Below are 21,538 nucleotides of genomic sequence, written 5' to 3' on the forward strand. Positions count from 1 at the left end.
AAGCACGTAAAAATGCTTTAAAAACTTACTGTAAGTGATATGAATGAAAAGTACTAAACCACTTTTTTTAATACTCAGATTTTTAAAAAGTCTTCAACTAAAGATTAAAACTAAAGTCCCTAAAATACTTAATAAATATATAAATATCAGGCATTTGACAAAAGAAGACTTGAAGGTAGAACAATATACTAAGAAAAATAGATTTTGATAAAGATTTCTTTGTTGATATAGCATTTCCTATTTTCACAAAAATCGTTTAAAATTTAAGAAGTAACGTATAATACATAGATTATAATTAATATTCCGGAAGGTCTTCTACCAGAAGATCCATTACTTTACAAAGGAATAATAAAACTTTCAAAGTAAATATTTGTTTGCAATATCAACTCACAAATGCAACAATCACTATTTATTTAGAAAAAAAGTTCACTAGTACATGTTAAGTGTTTTAACTCTATGTTTAACTTGGATAAGCAAACTGAAATAACGACATGCTTCAAGAAGAAAGAGATTTAAAAGAATTTCTATGTCTTATTTTCTTTTTTTATCTAAGATTTTATCTTTTCTTAAGCATGATTCATATTGTCTTACTTCACTTCTCAACTCTTTATCCACTCTGTCAGTAGCTCCTTTCCTCAAACCTACATAGATGATGACATTGAAAAGAAACAATGCATGTCAGCTCTTTCTCAAGATGTGCATTGTCGACCAATTGTCCTTGAAGGGGCTTCTTCTAATTAATTATCATCTCTTTTCTGTAGAGCAATCATATTGGCAAGAATTGATTGGGAGTGTAAGACACTTCATTTAGTTGTTAGAAAAATCCCTTAATTAAAATAATTTTCCTGCTGGTAAAATTAATGCACCCCATGCAAAATTACCAGCATGATTTTAAAGTTCCTCTTCAATTACATTTTATATTTCATGAGGAAAAAGTAAAAGAAGATCTTAATGGCAATTATCAAAAGAAATAAGAAGGAATTCTGCAATACATAAAATGTATAATTCTATTTACATATTTTTTCATTTATTTTAACTTCTATTTTGTTTTGAAAACTTGAGAAGTTTCACTGCTGAATCTTCATATTGAAATTCAAAATGAGTTTAAGTGTTTTACTTAAACATTCATTCAGGCTGTGCATTGCCACACTGCTTCTTTTCCATTGGAAAGCCCAAGTCATTTAGATTCTCAGATGTAGGGGACACATAATTTTAATTTTTGTTATAATTAGCTATATTCAGTAAGTTCTGTCCAGTAATTCAGAAAGGAATAATGGTTAAATATGCATACATTGTTTTGAAGATAATTACTTTCTGCTAAGTTATCCATGAGTAATTTTAACTTTGTATTACACCACCCATTTTCTAAAACATATATTTGTTATTTTACTGCCGTTCATAAAGTTGACTATATTTGCTCCAAGTTGATTTATCCATGAGCAATTTGACTTGCTATTATTCCTTCCATTTTCCCTCAAAAATACTTTTGCTATTTCATCATTGTGAATATGTTCCCTGTAGCAATATTTAGTTCTCAAAAGAAGTTTAATATTTAAAAATAACCAAACATATGAAAGCATTATTCCTACTATGAGACAAAGGAAAATGAAGTGCAAAAACGATGCAAGCACTTAAATATGCGAACTAATTTGGTTGTAACAGTAGAGAGCATTTCTCAATCTGCACATTAAAAGCATTTAGGGAACCTCAAAAAATACTCTGTGTCCATCTCACTACAATTCCAGTTTGATTGTTCCGTAATGAGAGTTCACCATTAGTATGTTTCAAGAGCTCCTTTGGATGATTCTAATATGTGGTCAGGGTTTAAAAACAACTGAACTGACACAATCCCTAAATAGTCCTGAGGTTAATTCCTCTAACCTCAACTATATTTATTTCTTTGTTTCGTCTGATTGTGTCATTTATAAAATAGTATGCATTCGTAACAGAGTCTCTGAAAGTTCCTTTTAGCATCAACATAGTATAATCAACAATGCTTTGCTCTCTTCTACCACTTTTGGTCTTCAGTGTGATCTGATTAATGAACTGATAACTATTTCTGTCACTAAAGATTGTTTACAGTATACTATTTTATGAGCATGGTGAAATAAATTATCATGTTTTCTGTTTAAAAGGCTAATTGTTAGTTTACTTCAACACCGTTGTGATGTAATACAATGTTGGAAATTCAGCTGCTGTTGGTTAGCTGTTACTCAAAAGCAAACATATCAAACTGTTAATTTGCTGGTTGTTTGTAAACTGAAGTGCCAAAATATCACTGTCAGAGGAAGTATTCTTTAAAAGAATGAAAATACCATATAGTCTTAAGAATGTAAATCAAATTTGCATCAGCTAAGTTAAATGATATTAAAAATGTAATCAAAGAATGAAAATTATGCTCATCAAAATAGATTGCGATAGAAATTGAAACTCTATAAAACAAAAACATGTATGGGAACACAAGTGCTGAAATGATTTCATTTCAAGTGTGTAAAACAGAAAACTAGGAGTCCTGTTGACACCTTCATCACTTGCTATTTCCAATTCATAAACAAGATCTTCCATTTATTTCAAGCTTCCAGCATTATGACTCACATTATTACTCCAACCAACTCCCTAGCTTTTTTTCTTCTCTTCCATGTGTTTCTCTACTTGCTATAAACTTATCGAATGCATCAAAACCTATAGTAGTTTTCTATTCCTTTTAGAATAGAAATCAAAATATCTAACCCAGCATTTTAGTTCTGGCTTTAACCCCCCCATGGAATTGTTACTAGTCTTTTCTCACAGCCCCAGACAGGCCTTCAAAGAAGCCATTTCTTCTAATATAATGTTTTTACAAATACAATTCCCTCAACCCAGAATCCTCTCTTCTCCAACTTCTCTGCCATGACATTATTCTCTATATCTCTCTTCAGGGGTAATTTTCTCATGGAAACCTTTTCTGACAACCCAACTCAATATCTCAATTGCCCAGTTTTTTTTTCTTTTTTTCTAAACAGGCTCATTGCTTATAAGCATTCATGGAATGCTACCTGTTTTCATAAGAGCATTTTGATTTTAAATAAAATTACATAGTTATCACTGTATTTGTCCATTAACCACTCCCTTCCAACAAATGGATTTATGAAAGTACGAAATAGCTCTAGTTTACTTCACTATTATCTGTCTTGCACCAAGTAGATTTCCTAGGATGTAGTTGGTGCTAAACATGTCAGTTAAAGGAATACATCAGAAAATAAGAGTATTAATTTTATTTTTAGTTTATATTATGTTTTGAGATATAAAATACATTGTGTGTTTAGAAAATGAATATGTGACTAGCAAATTTTGAAATGATTCAAGCAGATTAAAAAAATTACATAAATTTGTTACCTGCAAATCCCAATTGCCACACATATTCAAATTGAGCAGGACCTTTATCTTGGCAAATACCATGGAAGGTGACTCCACAGTAGCAGAGGTGTTGATGAATTAGGTAAACATTCTTCAAAAACCAACATGGATTTTTTGGGCACCCTGGAATGCATACATACTACAAAAAGGAAACAACAAAAAATGGTAAATTCTTTTCTGAAATATTTTTCAATATATACATATAACATAAACAGCTAATTTTTAAAACTGCAGTGATTATAGAAAACTTTATGGGACACACTTCTTATACTTCTCTTTATTTCTTCTATTTCTTTATCTTTTCTTTCTGTGCTACCTTTTGTCATATCCATGTTCAAAAGCCTATATGATAATCTTTTAGCTTTGACTCACTCTCAATATACAACAGTCCCTAATCTTCTGTTTGATAGGCTATAATACATCTTTCCCCTCACAAATTAAAAATACCTATGGTATAAATTAAGAGATACACCATTTAAAACACTTATAACAGTAGAATTAGCATAATAAAATGTCATGGTGTGTTCAAATTAGACTTTTGCTATCATTTGAAAATAGTTTAAGATAATCAGGGCATATTGTCTAATAATATGATTTGTTTATGATAATCTCCAGCATCTTCAAATACAAAAATCATATATAGTTATATCCACAATTGAACTAACTAAATGTAAACCATTTTAGGTCACATTGAGGTCATCACTAAGTTTTAGTACATGCTACGCTACTTAGGTATTAGGAAGACATCAACCAGCATGAAATTTAAGCCCTAGAGACAAATTAGGGCTATGTGTTCTCTTTAGAGCATACCCCTCAATTATTTCTACTTCTCCACGTTTTTTATTAACAAATCTCCCTTAAATTTGGCAGAGAAAAGCACAGCTGAGACATGCAGTACAAGGAATCTGACAGTTCCATTAATGAAATTACTACACTAAGTAAGCATTGTTCTGTTTCAAGTCATGGTGGTCTACCTGGATTTGCAATCACAATTTCCTAATTGCACAACAACCCTAAAGTATGAGTCAACACTAAACGTGAGGAAAAAAAAAATTGGCCAGGCGTGGTGCCTCATGCCTGTAACCCTAGCACTTTGGGAGGCCAAAGCGGGCGGATTACCTGAGGTCGGAAGTTCAAGACCAGCCTGGCTAAGAGGGTGAAACCTTGTCTCTACTAAAAATACAAAAAATTAGTCAGGTGCAGTGGCGTGCGCCTGTAATCCCACCTACTCTGGAGGCTGAGGCAGGAGAATCACTTGAACCAGGGACGCAGAGATTGCAGTGAGCTGAGATCACACCACTGCACTCCAGCCTGGGCTACAGAATAAGACTTTGTCTCAAAAAAAATGAAAAAGAAAGAAAAAAAAAGAAATAATTTAAAAAATAATTATCATTTAATTATATTAAATGATTACCAAAAAATACAATTTTATGATATATTTCCAAGTTGTGAAATGATCAAAAGCTTTAACCCATTACTTTTATACTGAGACATCAAATGTTGAACTCTACAAATGGCATTAACCAATCTTCACTGTCAGTGGAGATTGTCTTTATTGGATTTGGGTCCTTATTGTGATAGAAACTATGAAGGCCTAATAAATTCTGAATATATGACTGTACAAAATAAACTTAGCAGAATAGTACATTATTCATATTGATAGGATCCTGTAGAGTCATTTCTTCACTTAAAACTTAACAAAACAATAGACAGTTTTTATCTCTCATCCCCCTCTCACCCTTCCCTCTGAGTCCCCAAAGACTGCATACTGAGTACAGTGTACACTGCTTCGGTGACTGGTCTACCAAAATCTAAGAAATCACCACTAAAGAACTTATTCATGTAACTAAAAACCACCTGTACACCCAAAAGCATTGAAATAAAAATTTAAAAATAATTTCAGAATATCCTCCTCTGGACACTGGCCTAGGAAGAGAACTCATGACTGAGATCTCAACGTACAAGCAACTAAAACAAAAATAAACAAATAAGACTTGATTAACCTAGAATGCTTCTGCACAGCAAAAGAAATAATCAATAAAGTGAACAGACAACCTTCAGATTGGGAGAAAATATTTGCAAATTATGCATCCAACAGGGGACTAAAATCCAGAATTTACAAGGAACTCAAGCAACTCAACGACTTTAAAATACGACCAAATAACCCAATTAAAAAGTGGACAAATGACATGAATAGACATTTTTCAAAAGAAGACATACAAATAGCCAGCCAACATATGGAAAAATGCTCAACATCACCAATCATCAGAGACATGGAAATTCAAACCATAATGAGACATCATCTTATACCAATCAGAATGGCCATTATTTAAAAGTCAAAAAACAATAGATGTTGGTGAAGATGCAGAGAAATGGAATGCTTATGCTCTGCTGATGGGAATGTAAATTAGTACAACCACCATAGAAAATAGTATGGGAATTTCTCAGAGAACTAAAAACAGAAATGTGATTTGATCCAGCAATCGCACTACTGGATATCTGCACAAAGGAAAAGAAATCATTATATAAAATAGATACCGGCACAAGTATGTTCAGATTCATTATTCATGATACCAAAAATGTGGAATCAACCTAAGTGTCCACCAATTGATGACTAGATAAAGAAAATTGTTTATACACACATACACATACATATACATACACACAATGGAATACTATTTAGCAATAACAAAGAATAAAATCATGTCTTCTGTGGCAAAAAAATAACAAAACAGCCACAACAAAAACTAAGTTTAAATTAAGTCCTGTCTAAGGTGTTTTGTTTTGTATGCAATTGTTTTTGTTCTTGTTTGTTTGTTTTTTAAATTAAGAATATCAGAGGAAGTTGGATCAAAGATATGAATCCCTGTTTCTGCCACTCAGGAGTTAAGGAACCACTTAAAAATGAGACATTAAGTATTCTGTAATAACTTTGAGAGAGATGAGCTGGTAAGGAGAATGAGAGATGCCAGGAAAAATGACAAAAATAATATGAATCCCTGCTCACAGGAGTGCTGTGGTATTCTTCCTACTACTTTAACCTGAAGACCAAATTTGACTTCTGGCTTTTCTTAATGAAGAAAACAAAGTCACCCAGGATATATTTCAATGGGTGTCCGAACAATTTATCTGTACTTATACCTTTCTATCCTGAATAAGGACACTATGAAGATATTATAACTTTAGATAAAGTTTGGATTTAGAGGGAGTTATTTGTGATTGCAGCTCTTGATACCTTTTTAAAATTATTGCAACACGAGTACATTATCTCCTCTAACATAACAACCTGAATGTTAAGAGCAGTTAATTTAAAAGAGCAATTTATTTAAGCCAAATGTAGAGGTTAGGATTATTGTCATATAGGTCTGTCTCTGATTCTGACCTCTCATTTATACCTTGTGTGTTCATGTGAGGATGCTGATACACACACACATTTCACAGCACCAACATGAAAACAGATGTACAATATAACTTTTAAAGCAAGTTAATATAAGTAAAGTATGATGGTGAGATGGAAGAGTGGAAGCACTTTTTGTGTAAAACATTTAACTTAATGGTCTTTTGGAGCAATTAGATGCATCACCACTGTATTACAACTGAGCCATTAATCTTGAAGCTTCATCAGTATTAACTTGGTTCGCTTTCATCATGCTGTTGAGGGGCTCATCATTTCTGTAGAGGTTCAACAGAAAGGCCTTTTGAGCAGTGTATATTTTTGTATATTTACAAAAGCTTTATTCACTTTGTTAACTTCTTAATCATTCATAATGTTTATCTTCTTAAGATTAGTGGTAACTGGTGTTGCTTTGTTTTTAGTCTTTTAGTTGCTTTGTTTTTAGTCTTAAAGTGTTTTTAGGCTTGGTATATGAAATACTTTCCTGGCCTTTGCTCTCTTAATTTGTTCTTGTCCATTGTCTATAATACGCATGTGCAGCTTCTTAAGCTTCAAGTGATGCCATCTATTGAGTGAATAAACTAAATGTTTGTCTTTAAATTGCTCTGACCTTTCTAGAAGCCAAGGGAAAAAGGGAAACATTAAAATATACCACAGCTGTTTTTATTGATTAATTTTATACTGGTAGATTCATTTTGGTTTATTTGATGAACCAGATTTCCAGTTGATATTCCTAAGGAACAATTGTTATATGGTGGAGAATATTAAACAAATGACAATACTTTGGTAATACTGTTATGAAAAAATATTTATTATATTGACCAGGATTCTACAAAGTATTTTCTTAACTACTATGTTTTACAAGTAAGATGATTTTTAATTAAATCAACTTCCTTTTTTTGAGTATGAATTTCAAAAATGCTGCTAATAAAAGAAAAGTAATTATTTCAAATTCACAGTGAAATGGCGACTAATGTAATGCTCATTGCTTGCTAAAACACTATTTTTTTTTGTTTTTGTAAACTTAAATAAAAAGACAATTAAGTGAGTCAAACGTTATTTGTATGACCAGATAGGTGTCTTTGTGGAATTCAGTTACTTTAATGTGGCCTCTCTTTTAAAATGAAGTTAATTTTCAGTAGAATGATGGTCTTCTCTGTTAAGATATCTTAAGTTTCACAGTGACCTCAGGTACTATGGTAATATTAACTTTCAACCTCAATAAGCTTGTGAGAGGAGTAATTCTGGTAAGCAAACAGTGAAATTAAGACAAAGATGAAATGGTTTCACAATGACAGTAAAAAGAAACAATATTAACATCAATCTTATTTAGAACCAAAGAGATTAAAAATTAGTTAGTTTACATGGAAGTATTAACTTAGTTTGATTTTTTAATTTAATTAAATTAATATTTGGAATTGATGCTTTAAAATAATCCCATTTTAAATACTATTTTCCATTTAATTCATGGATTAGGTGACAAATATTTAACAGAACATTTTCTCTGGTCTGGGAATGTATATCAAAATTTATACATTTCAAACTTTACCTCTGAAATAGAAGTATGATTATCTTCATTTAAATAAGTTCACTTATTATGGTATGGTGAATTTAAGGTGATCAACTTAACTGTTTGCCTGGGACTTTCTTTTTTTAAAGGCTAAAAGTCTTATGTCTACTGAACTACTCATTCCTAGGCAAATTGGGATGGTTACTTTTCCTAAGTGTTGATTATACACTCAAAGCTTTATTTCTGAAATTAAGGAGGATGTGGAGTAGAGCTGTATTTGGCATGCCATGAGAGAAAGAAATGATCCTCTGTTGCTGTAGGTTTCTGAAGTGTGTGTGTGTGTGTGTGTGTGTGTGTGTTGGGAGAAGGGGGGATTTAGTTACCATAGAATAACCCAACCTAATATGCTTATCAGAAGTTTCCTCCACCTATAGGTGAGACTAAACTCATTATCAAATATATTAAATTAGACCTTATACTATAAAATGTATAGCTCATATTTCCATAAGAAAATAAAAATTACATTAATTGCAGTAAACAATAGGTGTTTATAAGTTGCTAATAACAATATACATGAAAAATAGCAATGTGTTAATCTATCCCGTACTTGACAGCCCATTCTACGTATAAAAACTGAAAAGAGGAATCAATTCAGCATTTGCTCTATTTCTTCTTTTAGTGAGTTGAGCGCCAAGGGTTGGAAATACACAAACATGTCTTTGGAAGCAAACATCTATCTTACTGTTGACAGTGAACTAATTAACTGGTACATATTAGACAACTAAACTTGAACTGACTTTGAACCTCAATAAGCTTGCGAGAGGAGTAATTCTGGTAAGCAAACAGTGAAATTAAGACAAAGATGAAATGGTTTCACAATGACAGTAAAAAGAAACAAGAGAATCAAGAAAATTGTCTATAAAAAGGAAAGTAATCTATTTCTTTTATCTTGTGTCACATCAGAAATAAGCAAATATCAAAGTTTTGTGATTTTTATTTGATTGACACAAAATATATATTCATAACAATTTTATAACCTTAACCAACTGATTTATCATTTCATGTGCCAAATATATTCAATGTTGCTTTCCTTAAGGCTTTTCAATTTTATAAGGGAAAACTGATTTTGATTGCTAGCATGAAGAGGATTTTAAAACAACTTTAGATGCTGATTTCTTATTTCAGCAGCAACCTTTCTTAGGAAAGATAATGATTTCCATTAGAAATCTTGCTTTTCATGATGTGCTAAGCATTGTAAACTTCTCTTTCTTATAAAAACTATATCATGAAATTATGGCATATACCTAGAATTACAGCGTCTATATTCCCTGGTGATTCTATTTATATTTATTTAAAGCATTTGCTAGTTTTTAGAAACTATACAGAAAAATGAAAAGAAATTCCTTTATATAAGCAGATATTAATAGTGGGAAAATCTCACCTCTCTCTTTCTCTTTTTTCTTAGTATTTGTATATGTGGTCATTTTACCACATATGTGAATTCATCATTGTTCAAATGGGTTCAAAAGCATTAACTCATTCTATTCATTTCATCATTTTTTTCAATAGCCTGGATAGAATATTTGTATATTCATTTCTATACTTCAGATAAGGAAATATAAAAGTTACAGAATTTTTTTTAGCTCACACACCTCAACTCTCACAGGTCTAAGACATAAAACCTTTATACTTACGTTTCAAATCTCATCAACTGTTACTTTATTTTAAAATTTATTCTCTATTCCCCAATAAAAATATTTTCAATGGAAGTTTTAATTGACACACAAGAACTATTATCGTTAAAAATTTGAAGTATATAACCTTATAATTCTGATGTTTTATTGTTTTTATGACACCACCTTTTTGCTTTGACATCACTTATTCACTTATCCTTCTGAAGTTTAAGTACTAATAAATTCTTAACAGCTTATTTCTAAAATATTCTATCCAGTTTAAAGAAATGTAATGATCTTTCAAAAAGCAATGATGAATTTACATAAATTAATGTTCAATTTCCACTCACAGTCAAAACCTTCTATGGAAAATTAATCAAGTAAAATCAATAGTAAATATATTATTTAAATTAAAAAACATTAGCATTATTTTTCCTCTAGCTCTTCTAGGTAGCACCTAAATTTAGGAACTGTATCAAAAAATGTAAAACAATACAAAATAAAAAACAAAGCTAGCCTATTTTGGCTCTCTGGGGACCAAGGGAAATCTGATTTTAACAGAAAATTCTCAAGTAGTTTGGGAAATTATATAATATCATTTTCTGGTCTCCTATTATTACTTTAACATTTTTCCATAAATCACAGTAGTTGCTGACAACTCCATGACCATACTATATTCTAGAGACATGTGAAAATTCAACAAATATTTTCTGAAATATAACTCTTCTCCAACTGCTATGCTAAAAAGAGACAAAAAGTTTAATTACAGCATCCACGCTCTCACTGAGCTCACAGTCTAATGTATGTTTATAGTCATTCCAAGAAATCCCATTTAGTGTAGTCGGTGCTATGTAGAAAGACAGTATTGCAAACAATGGGAACAGAAAGGAAGAAGTAGTCGACGTAATCACAATGTTGTGAGGTAGTTTCATTCTGGATGAAGGCATGTATTGGGATACATGAAATAGGAAAGGCATTCTTTTCCATATTTCCATCTATATTTCTACATATAAAATTGTGACTGGAGTTCAAGGAATGGTAGGTGACCATAAATTATTGAATATCTGTACTTTTACCCAAGATATTATAATTAATTTCTAAATTTCCTTTAGAAATACCATTGTGTCCAGAATTGGTGGGTTCTTGGTCTCACTGACTTCAAGAATGAAGCTGCTGACCCTCGTGGTGAGTGTTACAGGTGGCGCGTCTGGAGTTTGTTCCTTCAGATGTTTAGATGTGTTCAGAGTTTCTTCCTTCTGGTGGGTTCGTGGTCTCGCTGGCTCAGGAGTGAAGCTGTGGACCTTCGCGGTGAGTGTTACAGCTCTTAAGGCGGCGCGTCTGGAGTTGTTCATTCCTCCCGGTGGGCTGGTGGTCTCGCTGGCTTCAGGACTGAAGCTGCAGACTTTCACGGTGAGTGTTACAGCTCATAAAGGCAATGTGGACCCAAAGAGTGAGCAGCAGCAAGATTTATTGCAAAGAGTGAAAGAACAAAGCTTCCACAGTGTGGAAGGGGACCCCAGCAGGTTGCCACTGCTGGCTGGGGCAGCCTGCTTTTATTTATTCTCTTATCTGGCCCCACCCACATCCTGCTGATTGGTAGAGCCCAGTGGCCTGTTTTGACAGGGTGCTGATTGGTGCCTTTACAATCCCTGAGCTAGATACAAAGGTTCTCCACATCCCCATCAGATTAGTTAGATACTGAGTATGGACACAAAGGTTCTCCAAGGCCCCACCAGGATCAGCTAGATACTTAGTGTCAATTGGTGCACTCACAAACCCTGAGCTAGACACAGGGTGCTGATTGGTGTGTTTACAAACCTTGAGCTAGATACAGAGTGCCGATTGGTGTATTTACAATCCCTGAGCTAGACATAAAGGTTCTCCAAGGCCCCACCAGAGCAGCTAGATACAGAGTGTCGATTGGTGCACTCACAAACCCTGAGCTAGACACAGGGTGCTGATTGGTGTGTTTACAATCCCTGAGCTAGACGTAAAGACTCTCCAAGGTCCCACCAGACTCAGGAGCCCAGCTGGCTTCACCCAGTGGATCCCCCACCAGGGCTGCAGGTAGAGCTGCCTGCTAATCCTGCGCCCTGCGCCCGCACTCCTCAGCCCTTGGGTGGTCGATGGGACTGGGCGCTGTGGAGCAGGCGGTGGCGCTCGTCGGGGAGGCTCCGGCGGCACAGGAGCCCATGGAGGGGGTGGGAGGCTCAGGCATGGCGGGCTGCAGGTCCTGAGCCCTGCCCCGTGGGAAGGCAGCTAAGGCCCGGTGAGAAATCGAGCACAGCGCCAGTGAGCCGGCACTGCTGGGGGACCCAGTACACCCTCCGCAGCCACTGGCCCAGGTGCTAAGCCCCTCATTGCCCGGGGCCGGCAGGGCCGGCCGGCAGCTCCGAGTGCGGGGCCCGCTAAGCCCACGCCCACCCAGAACTCCAGCTGGCCCCCAAGCGCCACGCGCAGCCCCGGTTCCCGCTCGCGCCTCTCCCTCCACACCTTGCAAGCTGAGGGAGTGGGCTCCGGCCTTGGCCAGCCCAGAAAGGGGCTCCCACAGTGCAGCGGTGGGCTAAAGGGCTCCTCAAGTGCGGAAGTGGGAGCCCAGGCAGAGGAGGCGTGGAGAGCGAGCCAGGGCTGTGAGGACTGCCAGCACGCTGTCACCTCTCACCATCATTCTCAGCAAACTATCACAAGGACAAAAAACCAAACACCGCATGTTCTCACTCATAGGTGGGAATTGAACAGTGAGAACACATGGACACAGGAAGGGGAACATCACACATCGGGGCCTGTTGTGGGGTGGGGGGACGGGGGGAGGAATAGCCTTTGGAGATATACCTAATGTTAAATGACGAGTTACTGGGTGCAGAACACAAACATGTCACATGTATACATATGTAACTAACCTGCACGTTGTGCACATGTACCCTAAAACTTAAAGTATAATAAAAAAAAAGAAATACTCATATATGGATATGTGAATGATCAATTTAATTTAATGACTTGTGAGGTGACTGACAGGAATTTCTTTCTCTTTTTCTTTTTTCTTTCCTTCCTTCCTTTGTTCGTTCGTTTTTTTGTTTGTTTGTTTGTTTGTTTGTTTTAAGACAAGGTCTGTCTCTCTATCACCCAGGCTGGAATGCAGTAGTGCTGTATCTGCCCACTGCAACAACCTCCACCTCCTGGGCTCAAGCCATGTGCCCATGTCAGCCTCCTGAGTAGCTGGGAGTACAGACATGCACCACCACGATTGGCTATTTACACATTTTGTAGAAACGGGGTTTTGTTATGTTGCTCAGGTTGGTCTCCAGCTCATGAGGTCAAGTGATCTGTCCATCTCAGCCTCCCAATGTGCTGGGATTACAGGTGTGCACCACCATGCCCAACCTGAAAGTCATTTCTTAGACTACAGTGATTCATTATCTAATGTTTCCCTCCAAAAATAACACAGATAACACAAAGCAAAACAAGTAAAGCCTCTTATTTTCTAATTATGAGAAAATGACTGAAGAAATCGAGCAAATATTGGAATTTTTCATGATTGTGAAGAAATGTACACTATTCTAAAACATATATGAGTAACTAATTTATTATTCACAATCTGTAGTATCCCATAAAAGTGCACCATAGCTAATGGCCAGAGAACCTGTTCTTCCCCTATTTTCATTTATTTCCTTTTAAAGATTTCTTTGATTTTTAAAAGTATTACTACAAGAAGCCACAAAAATGTGGCTACCTAATTCATCACCAAGTATTTGATTTTCTCGTTTTAAGACATGATAATCACTATTATTCAAGATCATTTCTTTATTCAATATGTATTTATTGTGAGTATACTCTGGGGAGTTATTAATCACATAAGGCACAAAGAAAGTAAAATAACGAAATTGTCCCGGTTCTCTTAGATATAACTTTAAAAGGAACACAAACAAACAAATGAAAATCTCACAATTCCTAAAGGCAACACATTCCAGGACATCCTTAATCCAAGATGCTGCAAGTTGAGTATGTCATTTAAACACACCTAGATATATTTTACTATTTGGGAGTAAAGTAAAATTGACATATATGTATTTATGTGCGTGTGTATATATATGTGTGTGCGTGTTTGTATAAATGTATATACACATGCATATACATTAAATATATGCATATATGTATGTATACACATTACTCATTATTATATATACATATATACATATACATTTATATATATATGCCTATATATGTAATGTATATGCATGTGTATATGTGTAATGTTTTTTCTACAAGTGCTTAAAGTTTTCTTCTTAGGAGACAGTTTCTTCCCCTTCTTAAATATATAAATTTTCTTTAAAAGTTTCTACGTTAGTATTTTATATCACTGTAGATAAAGTGTAATATTCTCCAGTGCTATACTGCTCTGATTCTGATATATTTATTTTTTCTCAAGGACTTTCATTTTTAAACTTTATAAATACAGTGTCTCTTATTAAACTCTTATCATTGCTTTAAATTCAAAAAAAGAAAATTAGAAAAGTTATGGGAAATCTTTAGAGTGAAGTCACCCTTTTCTTTTCACCAGGAAAGCAAGCAATCTCAAAGAACCATGAAAATGATCTGATTGCATTTAGTCCTAAATCAACTTTCAGCTGCTGAGGTAAAAATGTCTTTGCCATGACATTAAACCTTTGTAGTTGTCTCTCACATACTACATAGACTTGCATGCCAAATGTCATTCAACTTCAGGAATGAATGTGATCATCATGGGCTACAAAAGAAGATAAATGATTACCTTACTCATTTAAAATGATATTAAAACTATTTTTTTTGCAGTTAAATCTTCCTTTTGCTCTATAGGCTACATAACATCTATTTGTTTCATTCTTCTATCAAACAAATAAATGACTGCAGAAAACCAAAACCCCTATTTTCCCTTCCCAGCTAATTGCTAATGCAAACTTCTTATAATAGTGGCATAATATTAAATAAACAAACAATTAATTAAGCAATTAAATATATAGCTTCAGGTTCAAGATAACCTACATTGACTCTACTCATTTTTTGTTACAGTTATATTTAATCATTTCAGAAGAAAAACATCTCAACTCCTTTAAATATACGTCATTTTGTTTCCACAACATTGTAAATGTTCTGATAGATGTTGTTTTTCATGGCATAGACATATTTGATAACGTTGCCATCTCACGAAGAGTACATCTTTAACAGGCTAAAAGTGACTTTAATGTTCTTCTTAATTTTCATAATTAGTTAAAAAATTAGATTGATAATTGACGATTTAACTCAATACAAGTCAAGTTTATTTAGTAGCATTTATTTAGATTACTTCAATCTATCAGTAGTTTGCATTTTGTTATTTAACTAAAAACTTAGATTAAATATATGTGTCACATATTTTTTTCCAATTGTAGAAGTGTATGTGAACTAAATTTTCCCTCAAAATATCTTATTATAATTTTTTGATATCATTTTTGTATATCAAACTTTACCCCACTGATTTCAGTTTATAAATTCAGAAAATGACTTTAAATATATTCTTGCATTGGATTTTCTCTATTTTAATTTAATTATCTTTTTTATTGTGGTACAATAATATCTTAATTATTGGGGCTTTATAATTAATTTTTTCACCTGGCATTCCAAGTATTTCTTTGGTATTTTTTCAAAGTTTCCTTATGTATTTTTAAATTTGTTTTTCCAAATAAACTCTTGGATATTTTTTCTTAAATATCTCTTATGTGTAAATTATTAAATAACATCTGATACATCACATCATTTGATTTTGTCTTTGTGAATTTTTGAAACTGTAGGGTAATATGATTTTTCTCAGGCTTTGATTAAAAAATAAAATCAACTAAATGGCTTTTTTTTTCAATTCATGGTAGAACATTGATTACAACATTTCCTTCCATAAAGAGTAGTAAATAATCAACCTCAGAATTGTGTTAGTCATTACATAGGAAACATTTATAGATATACTAGAATAATAATACAGAAATACAAAATGAATAAAACTTTAAAATATCATAATGTTGCATGAGTTGAAAAAATTTTTTTCAAATAGTCCACTCATTAGAGATATGTGCTTCAGATATATTTTAATTCATGGTCCTCATAAAAAGAGATCAAGTTGGACTATATTAAAAATATTAAGACATTATGATATCCTTCTCTTTAGGTTTGATTCTAGGTAATTTTATAATTATTTCAGATATTTCTTGTATCTACCTTTTATATCAGGCATTTTAACGAGATAGTTCTGGGACAATGTTCTCTTCTGAGTTAATTTGGGTACTTTTAAAGTTCAGTTCCTTCTCCCCGGATGACACCATGGAGCTCTCAACATCTTTACTTAAAGAGATAGGATACATGTATTAAAAACAAGTACTTGGCCAATTAGAATATTATGGAGTTAGAAGAGAGGCAGTTAAATTTTTAAAAAATGAAATGTGTTTCGTCTGATTTCTATATTCACTATTCAAATGCGAAAAGTAACTTTTTCTTTGGATGAAAATTTGAGTGGTAGTGTGTATCAAACATTTTTGGTACAACTGCATAATTAAACTCTCTACCTCATTTTAAGGAGTTCTGGTCATCTGCATACTGTCAAAAGGATTTTTTTGTGAGTTGAAGTAGATTGCTTAAAAAAGTCATCCTAACTCTGAAGAGCAGTTGGAAAAATAAACAGTCAGGACTTCAGACAACTATCAATCTAGGGAAACTTGGTAACCAACAAAGAATGAATAAATTCCTTCCTCTCTTCTCATACAGAAGTAAGAATAGTCAAGGACTGACCTATACTTGCTAATAGTAAGCTTATCCAAAATACAATAGCAACAACCAACAAAACGCTCACTCATATTTTTCCAGGACCTAGGAGGATTCCTGTCTTGGCCCTCCATCTGCCTGCCTTCTTACGCCTGAAAAATTTTCTGCCTGATCCCAGATTTAGATAGGAAATGATTATGAAGAACTGAGCAAAAGATAGAAAATATTAACCTGTGGATCTCTGTCTCTGTCTCCTATATCTCCCCCTGTGTGAGTGCATATGTGTGGTCAGTCCCTCCTCAGTAATAGGTGGACACTATTTTCAAATCTGAACTTTCAGCAATTGATGTTAGGTTTCTCTTTTATCTTTTATTTTGTTTGCAATTAAAGTTAAGATATATATCTCAGTGAGTGACTATTACAAAGCATAAGGTAAGATCATGGTCTGTCTTCTTCAGCATTGTGTGCCTGGAGTTGAGAGGTTCCACAACGTAATGTTTTTGATGAGCCCGAAAGACAAGTGACTAAAGATTTCACCAAAACTTACTGAGGCTAAACAAAAGTTACTTAGTCCATGGGCCTCTTGTAATGCCCGTGATTACATCTGCAATCAGAATGTTGGCTGTCTAGTAAATTATGTATGATTCTCACTTTGTAATGTGGATTGTCTTATTTTTTAAATTAGTGTTTCTGTTGACTTTTGAGTACAAGGTGAAAACATGACTTTGCAATTGTTAAAGATAATATAAGAATCATGTAGACATCAATTTCTAAACATTAGATGTTCACATTGGGAAGAATACCAGTTAGTGCCTTTTGTGTAAACCAGACCTAGTTTAACGCCTGTTACTCTAGCCAAGCAACTGTTCAGACCCTTTTTCATTCTCAAATGTGTCCTAATATGGATGTTAAATTAGTAAAGTATGTACACATGCAGGATATGGCATTAGCATGGGCTATTCCTGTCTGAATTAGAAATGGGACAGCAAAATGTTACAAGCCAAGATCTCACTTGTGAAATTCTGCTGTTTCACTAAGCAGTTGACAAATGGATCTCTTAAACGTGCCAACCATGTCAAGGTAAATGCAGAATTTTAACTAATGGAAGTTAAATCCATTTGTTCTGAGATATGCAACTAACCAAACATCTTGCTGCTTTTGGTTTATCCTGATGTACACTCAATCCCCTTGTATCAGTTAGTTCAGATGGATCCAAAACTCAGCTAAGACTGAAAATGACTGCTAAGAATAAATCTTGATTGACTTCTTTTGTGTATTTTATATACATTTTTAGAGAGGACCTATCACCATATTTACATTCAAATTTATGTGTTCAGTTGGAGAGCTTCTTTAATGATTTTCAGCTAGCAAGTTTACTTTGGTGTAAGTTTTAAAATAAAATTTCTTGAAGCCTTTGTGGATTTGCTTTCTATTGCTACTGTAATGAAACACTACAGATGTAGTGGCATAAAACAACATTTATTCTCTAACATTTCTGGAGGTCGGAAATCTGGAATCAGTCTCATTGATGTAAAGTCAGGGTGTCAGCAAGACTGGCTTCTTCTGCAGGTTCTGAGGGGGAAATCTGTTTCTTTATCTTTTTCTCAGCTTCTATTGGTAGCCTATATTATTTGGCTTGTACCTTCCTTCCTTCAGCTTTAAAAAATAACACTCCAATCTCTACTTTGTTATCATATCACCTTCTCTGTCTCTGATTCTGTATGCAACTTTTTAATAAGGACCTTTGTGATTATATCAGGCCCCATCTGATAATCAGGATAATCTCTTCATCTCAAGATACTTATATTCAATGTATCTGCAAAGTCCTTTTTGCCATGTTAGATAACATCCATAGGTTATGGGGATTAGGACACAGGGGAAAATTTGGGTACCATTATTCAGCCCAGCATACGCTGGATGTTCAGAAACTGTTGAGGAAAGTTTATGTTCTGGTTTCTTTCCCAAATATTTGTGAAATTCCTTCTAAAGTACTGAGCTTTACCATATGTACAGATAGAATGGCTCTAAATCCTGTTAATAAGCATCTTGGTAGAAGAGCTGCTATCTTAAGGATCCAAAACATAATATGAAATAGATTCACATAAATAACCTGACCTTATTTTGTTTTTCTTTCACAAATGATTTATTCTTAACCATAGCAGGTGAATTTTTAAATAATAAAACTTGTTAAGAAAAGTTTTTTTCAATTATTTTTCCTGTTCCAGCACTAGTAAAGACATAGTGACATTCTCAGTTTCTCTAAGACATTTAAAATGTTTATATGTTTCCTTTAAATATGAATGTTTTAACTATTCACAAGCATTGCACTAATTTGAATGAATTAATCTACCACTTCTTATATTATAGTTGTTTTAATTTATTTTATCACTTATAAAAGTTCTGCTGAAAAAAAGCAAGATAAAAGATAAACTTGCAACTCCTTTGGTGCTTACTCTTGTAAATGGATAACAGCATAAAAATCAAGTTTAAAAGTGTGAGAGAAGAAGCTTATAAATTCATTATTAGAGGTCTCCCTTAAATATTTCCTATTCTATAGTTAATATCAATTATTATAGCCAATCAACAGAAAACATGTGGAATTATAAAGTACTTCTCACTGGAAATTAGTTAATTTACATATCATGCATGTAGAGGTAACATTGGCATAGCACTAATTCCTGAGCATTTCTGTATTAGTCCATTCTCATATTGCTAATGAAGACATACCTGAGACTGGGTAATTTATAAAGGATAGAGGTTTAATTGCCTCACAGTTCAGCATGGGTGGGAAAACCTCAGGAAACTTACAATCATGGCAAAAGGGGAGGCAAATATGTCCTTTTTCACATGGCAGCAGGAAGGAGAAGTGCTGCGCAAAAGGGCAAAAAAGCTCCTTAAAAAAAACCATCAGATATTGTGAGAACTCACTCACTATCACAAGAACAGCAGCATGGGGGTAACCACCCTCATGATTCAATTACCTCCTACTGGTTCCCTCCCATAACACATGGGGATTATGGGAACTACAAGTCAAGATTAGATTTGGGTAGGGACACAGAAAAACTATGTTAATTTTTATTTTTGTCCTAGATCTATTAAGATACTGGTAAATTTCCTGTACATCAAATCCTTCACACATAATGGAAGTTATGTGGTAACTTTGCTTTCTATTAATCTTCTCAGTTGAACACATCTGAAGCTTTATTATTGTTTGCTGCCTAGGAAAGGACAAGCCAAAAAGGCCCAGATAATACTATTTAAGGTTGACCAAAAATAAAGTTTCTACCACTTTGAATGATTAACAATTTTATGGCAATAAAACCATTTGAGAATGACTTAAACATGAATCCTGTGAAAGATGCTTCTTACGTTATTTGAAAAAATTCTTCCAAGTAAAAACACATTGTTGTTTGCTTATTTAAAATATGATAGTAATTTAAATTATTAAAATATATCATAGAACTAGAAAAACAGTAACACACGCATATGAACAATATTATAAAGGGAACAGCTATTTTGAGGATGCAGCTCTCTTTCAAGTAGTACTTTAAGCATAAGCCAACTTTCCTCCCAAGAGTCAGTACAAGAAGAGGATAAACTACTCAATTAATGAAGTTCTTTCAGAGAGCCATTGAGAAATATGTCCACAAAAGAGAGAGATGAGAGGAGATGTAAGGCATAGACCAGGACACGAATGAAATGGATGATGATCATATGGTATTGTTGAAGCTACCTCAGAGCAATTCAGGGGCTATTTGATTTTGTTATTTTATGCTTAATACATCTGGGATCCTCCCTCTTCCCGTTTTCTTAAAAGGAAGTAGAGCAAGCTCTCTGTTATTATCACGCAAGTTCATTCTACTTAACAAAACTCTTTCAAACTTTCACCTACATGACTAATAATATGCATAGAGGAAAAAATGAAGCAAATTTAATGTAAGCAAGCATTTCGGAGAGAAGAACTGAAAAGCAAAGTTTGTGACCAAGCAGTATATACATATATACACATTTGTGACCAAGCAGTATGTGTGTGTGTATATATATATATATACACACACACACACATACGCACATATATATATCTCATTCTGAACCAAAAGTGCTTAGTCTGTTCCAACAAAGCAAGAAAATAACAAGAAAACAATTTGTCCTAACCAATTATGTGCATCTAACTGTCAGACGCAATGCCCACATGAACCAGAAAAAGATTTCCCAATCTGGAATCTATCTCCTGTTATTATGGTCTGCTAGTCTGAAACAGTTTTTCTTTTGTAAGTCTGGGGTTCTCTAACTTTCATAAAGTTGTATGCATTTGATCTTTCCTTTTGTCTTACTATTTTCCACTTTCTGCAACCTAAACTTCCTCTAAGGAAGAATTTTTCAACCACAACAATATTGGCATTTTGGACTCAATATTGCTTTATTGTAGGAAGCTCTCCTGTGCACTGTAGGATCCTTAGCAGCAAACTTGGCCTCTATAGCCAAACAGCAGTAGCAGCCCTGATCTCTACTTGAGACAACCAAAAATGTCTTTAGACATTGCCACATATTACCTAAGGGGCAAAATCACACTTGGTTCCTTCAGGGATCTTCCTGATTCTGACTCTAACTATTCCTTTTCAAAGATGTCTGTGACTCTCAGCACAAATTATGGCACTGACAACCCAGTCCCTAAGTGTGAAGAAACTGTCTCTGAAGACTGATAAATAATGAATATATTCGTGTGTTTATTTGGTCTGGGGTACAATCAGAAGGTATCTTTTGCAGATTAAAATGTAATTGGTAAGGTGATAGATGGTCACA

General features: G+C 34.0%; 1 protein-coding gene across 1 annotated transcript in view; it reads right to left on the reverse strand.

Moving 5' to 3' along the window:
* EYS (eyes shut homolog) overlaps positions 1–21,538 on the reverse strand; it is a 1,986,267-nt gene that overhangs the window by 1,630,763 nt on the left and 333,966 nt on the right. The window contains 1 exon segment of the mRNA NM_001374351.1: positions 3,376–3,535. Coding sequence (NP_001361280.1) covers positions 3,376–3,535 — 160 coding nt within the window.

Source organism: Pongo abelii, chromosome 5 (assembly GCF_028885655.2).
Source record: "Pongo abelii isolate AG06213 chromosome 5, NHGRI_mPonAbe1-v2.0_pri, whole genome shotgun sequence".
Taxonomy (NCBI): Eukaryota; Metazoa; Chordata; class Mammalia; order Primates; family Hominidae; genus Pongo; species Pongo abelii.